At 35.1% G+C, this 8811-nt stretch overlaps 1 protein-coding gene across 1 annotated transcript; it reads right to left on the bottom strand.

The window, feature by feature from the left end:
- Positions 1 to 653: 653 nt before the first annotated feature.
- Positions 654 to 2237, bottom strand: LOC110919740. The gene is made up of 3 exons (XM_022163999.1): positions 2087 to 2237; positions 1035 to 1507; positions 654 to 959 (listed from the first exon to the last, which is right to left on the bottom strand). The coding sequence occupies exons 1-3, from the start codon at positions 2235 to 2237 to the stop codon at positions 654 to 656; spliced, it is 930 nt and encodes a 309-aa protein (XP_022019691.1).
- Positions 2238 to 8811: the final 6574 nt, after the last annotated feature.

Here is an 8811-nt window from a genome sequence, read left to right on the forward strand (position 1 = left end):
GAATTTATTTTGAAGTTAGTTAAAAACATACTTTCTCACAAGTCGATAATGCATGTCAGTTGGAAATAAGTTCATAAACATGCCTCCATGGTTTTTTTTTCAAATATTTTATAATATAACAGTGTTGTTGATCGTATTATATATGATATTATATATGATTAAAGTCTGATATTTTATGGAACTTTATCCGTATCCATAATTTCTTAAATATTTAAAATATATATTAAATTTAATAAATTAAATTAAATAATAATTATATATAATTAAGGATGACCTAAAATAATGATAAGTGTCCATTTAATTGGTTTCTTTTATTATAAAGTACTAGCGGTAAGACCTGTGTGCAAACACGGGTCGTTTCTTAGAAAACCATGCATAACACATATTGACAGAACATATAGATATGTGTATTGATATTTTACCAAAACGTGTTATTTATTATAGCTAAAAGACAACTATATAAGTAAATATAAAAGATTTTAACAAACTTAATAAAAGATGTCTAACAAACTTAAAGTTTAGATTGTGCAAACACGAGTGATTTCTTAGAAAACCATGCATAACAAATATAAACGATGATTAAAGTTATATTTATATAGACTTATAAATAAATAAGTCAGTCAGTAAATACTTAAAGTTTAGAGTATAAAAACTTAAAGTTTAGATTCTGCTGAGTCTTGTTTCTCTTCTGTAAATGTCTGAAGAACCATTTTGATGATGTAATCTTCTTGGGCCTTGTCTTCTTTTGTTAATTCATCCATCTGCTTTTTTTTTTTACTTCTTTGATAAAGAATGCTACCATGTGGAGCAGTGGGTCTCCTGATTGGCAATTTTTGTTGTTTCACTGGAACCACTGCTTCCGGATAATCAGGCTTTTTAGGAGCAGTGGGATCTCTCTTCCTTAACTCTTCCAACTTTTTGTAGGTAGCAAACACCTTTTCTTCTCTCCACCTTGTAACCTGCTTTCTTGACCCATAATCAGCAGTTATCAGCTCTTCTTTCATTCTTTTCAGTTTCAAGGTCCTTTCTGGTACATTTTTCTTGTAATTGGCCCAAACCGGAGGAGTTTGCTTTACGTTGTCTTGAATCATCTTTTGAATTCTGACTGTCTCCTCTTGTAGTTCACTGATGGTCCATTCTTTGTATTGATACTTTTCTGCCCTGTACTTCTTGTATGCTATTATGTATTCAAGATAGTAATTTCTCATGCTTTCATCATATTTTTCTGATAATTTCTGACAAAAGACTTTTGAGAACTGCTCTAAAGTTCTAACTTTACTGAGCATATATTGATAATTTGTTTGAATCTCTTTGTCAGACTTTCCCTCTGTATCTCTTTTAGATATATCCTCTACTTGTTGGGCCTTTATTTTGAGATATTCTTCTATATTTCTTGGCAAAGGATAACCTTGAACAGATGGGAGTTTCCTCTTTTCAGGATCATCTTCAGAGTAGAAGGATTTGATTTCCTCCCTGACTGCTGGAAGATCTAGAGGATATTGTACTCCTGTAGGGTCAATGGCAGTGTTTTGATTGAAGAGTTGAACTGGAGATAATGGAACAGGGTTTCGAATGGTGACAAGGGACAGCGGTTATGTAGATGTTAGAGTTGGGGAAGTGTCATCTTCCACTACATTGTTTGTTATCTTTCTCCTTTTGTGCTTTGGAGAAGTTGGTGGTGTATTTATGGTTTCAGTGGCAGAGATTGAAGTAGTTAGTATCAGATTAACACCTGTTGAAACAACTGGTTTTCCAACCACTGTGGTCACTACAACAGTTGATGTGTCAATTGTTGTTTTCTACTTTTTGGCAGCTGGATTTTGTGATGGTGATATTGTTTTTGGTATGACAGTGGATTGACTGTGGGTTGATGTAGTAGTGATGGCAGTTGTTGAGATAACATCTGTTGAAACAACTGAAGTACCAACAACTGTTGATACAACATGGGTTTTAACATCTGTTGGTTTGGAGGTTTGATGACAGGAAATTTTGGGAATTTGAGGAGTTTGTTTGGTGGTTTTGGAAGGTGTGGTTTTGCGTTGACTTACTTTTCTGGTAGGCTGTCTTCTTTTAGGTTTAGAAGTACCCTGCTCTTCTTTTTCCATCAAAACTTTCTTCTCCTCCTCAAACTTTTTAGATCCTTTCATGTTTGCCTTTAATGCAGCAAATGCATTTTGAGTCTCATCAACCTTTTTGGAACCATCTGGTCTTGGGATTTCTACCACAAGTTTGGACATTCAATCTGCTGGCATGTATAAACCATCTTCTTTTCCCTTCTTCCCTTTAGTTTTCTCCCACTTTTTGACATCATCAGAATTTTCAACAAAGATGATTGAAGGAGGAGCAGTGCCAGTAGTTTGAAGCAGATGAGCTTTAATGGCTTTGATATCTGCTTAAGTATCTTTGTACCTAGCTTCCATGACATTTCTGACCATTTGAAGTTGAACTTCATGTTGTTGATCTGCATATTGTCTTTGTTTATGAAACAGAGGTTGAAACAGATGCCATAGCTCAGCAGCAGATGGATCAGATGTTGCGGATGGTGCAGCAGTGGGTGTAGCCTTTTAAGCTTGTAACAACTGTTGCAACATAGTTTTGATTTCTCCAAAAGATGTGTCAAGTTTATCAACCCTCTCTGTCAATTCTTGGTACTTTAAACCATCACCCAAGTTAATGGGATCATCTGATTTCCCACCAGTGGTGGTTGTATCAGTGGTTGACTTAGGAAAAATTTCCCAAAAATCATCCACTGATGCAGCTTGTTCTTGGTACTGTGGACTTCTTTCGTCAGCAGAGCTTACCATTTTAAGGTAACCAGCATATAATGGAAACACACTAGTGGACACTATGGTTCCCAAAGAAGAAATTGCCTTCAAGGGAATCTCACTAATGAAACTACTATCCAGGTGTAAACCAGTGGCTTCAACAACAGTAGTAGCTGCTCCACTTAAACTACTGACAGGAATTACTTGTAATTCCTGCAGTGTAGCTTTCTCAACTGTTGGTGGGTATAGAAACACCAGACTCAGTCACTTGTTTTGGTATATTCTCATTGATAGGTGATTGAGAAGAACCGATTTTTATCTGAGCTATATCCAGTGCATCCAACAGACGTATCATTGATTGTGGTGTCCCTGTTGATACAACCTGTGTCACACCCCAACCGATGGCGGAAACATCGGGATGAGACGAACAAATTGCTCAAAACAACATAACACTAGATGTGACAATATGAATTTAATCATTTTATTAAAACTAGAGAATAATACAAAGTTTCAAATACCCAAAACATAAATTCAAATAAAGTTTATAACTAAAATGGGTTTCTAAGCCATCCTAGCTTGTTTTCTTGTATCTTGATCAATCAACCTGCAATATGTATTAAAATAAAATCAACAAAAGCATGTTGGCGAGTATACAAGTTTTCATACATAGCATAGTACGTGTTTTAAAATGTTGCTCATATCCAAATGTGAAATACAATATCATGTCAACAGTATATACTCGAAACGATGTTACTCTATGTGCCCAAACCAAAGTTTAACGCAATTAAAGTGTACCCAAACGAGTTTGAGTAGGTTGACATAGTTTAACCTAACAATACCTGCTCGTAGAACAGGAGGGGCGTTTCTCAACCTATAGCGCTACCATTGTTAGGGGAGGCTTGTACGAAGTTAATGAACACATAGTCATTAGGTGTTTACAGTAGCATAACATGTCTAACATGAATAGAGTGTGTCACATAGAATATGGAATGAGTGTGCATAAAATGTTTAATGTGTTGTGATGTTTGATATGTAATACATATTGCACCTAAAAGTGTAAAACGAAAATGGGTCATGTATACTCACCTTGGAGTGCGTTGCGTATTTCTTGGAAAGAGAATATGAGGATTGCTCCACGTGTTGTTGCACAAGAGAATTACCCTATTGTGTTTGGGAATTCGTTAATTAATATTGGGAATTTAAACATATAATAAAACTAGTGGGAACTAATAACAAGGTGTGGGATGTTAATTTGTTGAAGGGTAATAAAATGTGATGAATAAAATGATAATCTAAATATGTTATGATAATAATAAGATGATATAACTTATAAATTTTATCTTGTATTTAATAAAATAAATGTTAATTTATTTTGAATATAAAAATAAATACTGATTTTATAAAATGTTGAAATAATATATATTGGATCTATAAAATATTACTAATATTCTAGATAATAATTTTGATATATATGTATATATAAATAAATATGTAAAAATTTGATAAAATAATTCTGGAAATAATTCTGATTAAATAAATGTAAAACTAATAAATCTGAATATTAATTCTGTTTTAAAAATGATTAAAAAAATTAAATAATTCTCTTTAATTAATAAAAATATAGGAATAATTCTGTTTATATATTAAATAATTCTGTTTTATAACAAATCAGTAATTCTATATAAAATTTTTGAGAATGTTATTGAAATTTTAATAGATCAGTAATCTTTTTAATAATAATAACAATAATAATAATAATAATAATAATAACAATAATAATAATAATAATAATAATAATAATAATAGTAATGATAATAATAATAATAATAATAGTAGTAATAATAATATAATGATATTAATGATAACAAATAATAACGTGCATGAAGAAGACGTAACCGGAGAAACGTTTTACCGGCGATCGGCGACAGGCGGCGGTGGGTGGTCAGCGACGACAGGCGGCAGGGGGGTGATTCCAGCGAAACAACGTGAGAGACGGAGTGAGTTCTCGGTGATGGTGGTGATGCTTCGAAAGTGCGAGTGAAGGTGGAGGTGTCTTAGGTTTATATAGGGACGAGTCGGGTCGAAGTTTTTGGTAACCGGCCGTTGATTGGCAAAGAAAAAGGAAGTTCTCCAATGATTCGGAAATCACCAGAAATCAGGAAGAAAAAGGAAATAACAGCCTGTACGCGTTTACGGTTTGGGCGGCAAGGATTTAAAAATGGAAACCGTGTAATCGTGTATATAAGTAAATAGGGACCAAGTTTATCAGCTCCGGAAAGGAGGATAAACTGGTTAAGTCATTGTGTTTGAAGGTCGAGGTCGCGGGTTCGAGTCTCACTAAGGGCAGTTCATACAAGAGAATCCCCTTTTTGTTTCTTTTTTGATACTTAACTGTACTAACTGAGTTTTCTAACTCAGTTAGTTGTGTCCTTTGGTAAATACTAACTAGGCTACCTTTGAAGTTGTAAAGGGTTAACTAACTTAGTTAGTTTAATCTAATAAAAATTCTTTTATTTATTCATTTATTTCACAAAATATGATATTTAAATAAATAATTTATTTATTTAATTAATTAAATTATTAAATTATTTATTTAATGTCGATAGTTATTATAATTATTTGATTTAACCCAATTTTCTGGTAAACTACCGAATTAACATACGAATTCCCGATTTTTGTCTAGTTTAGGGTATTCTCTTGACAACGCTTGATTTAAGAGTTGGGATTTGGATACCTTTCACTTGTTTTTACGTGTTTGACATAGTTTGACGTGATTTATCATGTAATAACATAGTGTCAACAAAGCATATGATCAAAACGATGCACTTTTCATTATGATTCAAGTCTCAAAATACAAACTAGGGTAGAATGAGAGTACAACCGACTGAAAAGGAAAGTACAATCCACTAAACTATAAATAGAAAGTTCAAAAACGCGAGGCGTTACAGTCTCCCCTACTTTAAGAGATTTCGTCCTCGAAACTAAGATGAGTTAGACCAAAAGAAAAGAAACGATGCAATAGTTATGATGGTTGAAGAACAACGCTGGTCGTGACGATTCTACCATTAGGTGTTGGCATTTTGAGCTTGGTTGGCATTGAGGGCTGGAGTTTTTGGGGCTGGTTGCCGTTCTTGGTTCCATAAGGGACAGTGTGGGCGAAGGTGTGTTGTGTCTCCACACTTGAAACATGCGCGGACTCTGTTGCCTGACTCCGAGTTTTGAAATTTTCGTTTCCTACCCTCGTTGCCATTTGTTGGGGCTTCAAGGTCAATGGTAACCTGGTTGGCTACTCGAGTGGATGTTGCGGCTTGTTTATCACGTACACGATTATTGTTTAAACTGGCAGCGAGACGATAAACAGCCTCGATGTTGTCAAGCTGGGCTGCTTCGATGGTGTCTCTCATGGTAGGGGGCAAACCGTGGATATACTTTTTGATCATACGATCAACGGTGAGGACTAGGTGGGGTACAACAAAGCTCAGTTGCTTAAAGCGGGTGGTGTACGCGAGGTTATCGTCTCCAACTTGCTTGAGGGCCCAAAATTCTTCTTCAAGCTTCTGTTGTTCATGAGGAGGGCAAAATTCCTCCATCATGAGTTGCTTCAATTCCTCCCATGACAATGCATATGCCAACTCATTTAAACGAATGTTCCTTTCATTCGTCCACCACTCTAGGGCTCTTGCTTGAAGGACACCAGTGGCACTACGTGTCTTGAGCTCATCAGGACATTCACTATTGATGAATGTGACCTCTATGCTATCGAACCACTCAAACATAGCTGTCACACCCTCTTTACCGGTGAAGGGCTTTGGGTGGCAAGAGGCGAAGTGCTTGTAGTTAAAGGCAATAGGCTTAGGTTGGGAAACTTTGGAGTCAGTGGAAGAGTTTGGGGTGTTGGAAGCTTGGATCTCAGTCACAACCTTGGGGATAAGACGAGCGAACTGCTTGGCCATAAATGTCATCATCTTCTTTTGTGAGCTGACCCTTGACCTTCTGGACGAGTTGGAAAGTTGACGAGATGAAGACATCTACGAATTCAAAATGAGGGTGAGACTTGATCATAATGTTTAAAAGAATTTGTTTTTATGAATGCAACAGGTAGCACATTGTTTCACATTGTTGTTCACATAGAATAAAATGAATGAAATGTCATAGATTTTCACATAGTGTAACATGTATAATGAAAGCATAATAAATTTAATTTGTTCACGAGAGAGTATCATTAATTGTTTTAGGTTGCGACAATAGTGCGAAATGTGTCTCCTAGCTAGGAATGAACAAACGCTCAAACGTAAAACACATAATAATTGAGATAACATAAAAAGAGATTTAATGTAAAATATGGATTGTCACGGAACGTAACATACGACACTTCCAAAGTGAATCGAAGTCCTTTTCGAATTAAGGAAACGTGCTTTGGCCTAATAGACAAACACTCTCATCGAGGAGCGACTAACGATGTTTGTCCTTCCAGTTACTACACGTCCTTAATCGATTGGGAAATTGAAACTTTGGTAAGAGCGAAAATCGAGGAGTGGGACTAGTTAATCAAGATGCGAGTATCACCTCTAACTTGATAACATCGTACCCTAATGTGGTTGGTACTTATCCTAAGATAAGGGTCCACTAGAATATGAAATGGAAAACTCCCATCAAGGTTTGGATTTCACTCCTAACTTGAGGGTAGATTTCGTGCAAAAATCAAAGTATAGCTGAGTGAAAATCATCACCAAGTGTGGGAATCACCCCTATCTTGGTGAGTCTTTTCGTTGGTGTTATAAGAGTGTCTTCAAAGTCTCCAAGTGTGTATTGTGTTAGCCTTAGGAAAGGCATGTATAATTTAGAAGTCCAAAAGAGATTAGAGAGAAGCAAGTGAAGATAGAAAGGAAGTTGTTTTAAGCAACACATAGTGAGAAAGCTCCTAAACTATAGACTAGGCAAGGCATTCCTAATTCCCTATAGTTATGGCTCTGATACCAATCTGGTATCAGAGTACTCCTATTATAGACTAGGGAAAAGTATGGCAATCCTACCTAATTCCCTATAGTTATGGCTCTGATACCAATCTGTCACACCCCAACCGATGGCGGAAACATCAGGATGAGACGAACAAATTGCTCAAAACAACATAACACTAGATGTGACAATATGAATTTAATCATTTTATTAAAACTAGAGAATAATACAAAGTTTCAAATACCCAAAACATAAATTCAAATAAAGTTTATAACTAAAATGGGTTTCTTAGCCATCCTAGCTTGTTTTCTTGTATCTTGATCAATCAACCTGCAATATGTATTAAAATAAAATCAACAAAAGCATGTTGGCGAGTATACAAGTTTTCATACATAGCATAGTACGTGTTTTAAAATGTTGCTCATATCCAAATGTGAAATACAATATCATGTCAACAGTATATACTCGAAACGATGTTACTCTATGTGCCCAAACCAAAGTTTAACGCAATTAAAGTGTACCCAAACGAGTTTGAGTAGGTTGACATAGTTTAACCTAACAATACCTGCTCGTAGAATAGGAGGGGCGTTTCTCAACCTATAGCACTACCATTGTTAGGGGAGGCTTGTACGAAGTTAATGAACACATAGTCATTAGGTGTTTATAGTAGCATAACATGTCTAACATGAATAGAGTGTGTCACATAGAATATGGAATGAGTGTGCATAAAATGTTTAATGTGTTGTGATGTTTGATATGTAATACATATTGCACCCAAAAGTGTAAAACGAAAATGGGTCATGTATACTCACCTTGGAGTGCGTTGCGTATTTCTTGGAAAGAGAATATGAGGATTGCTCCACGTGTTGTTGCACAAGAGAATTACCCTATTGTGTTTGGGAATTCGTTAATTAATATTGGGGATTTAAACATATAATAAAACTAGTGGGAACTAATAACAAGGTGTGGGATGTTAATTTGTTGAAGGGTAATAAAATGTGATGAATAAAATGATAATCTAAATATGTTATGATAATAATAAGATGATATAACTTATAAATTTTATCTTGTATTTAATAAAATAAATGTT

Source organism: Helianthus annuus, chromosome 16, assembly GCF_002127325.2.
Source record: "Helianthus annuus cultivar XRQ/B chromosome 16, HanXRQr2.0-SUNRISE, whole genome shotgun sequence".
NCBI lineage: Eukaryota > Viridiplantae > Streptophyta > Magnoliopsida > Asterales > Asteraceae > Helianthus > Helianthus annuus.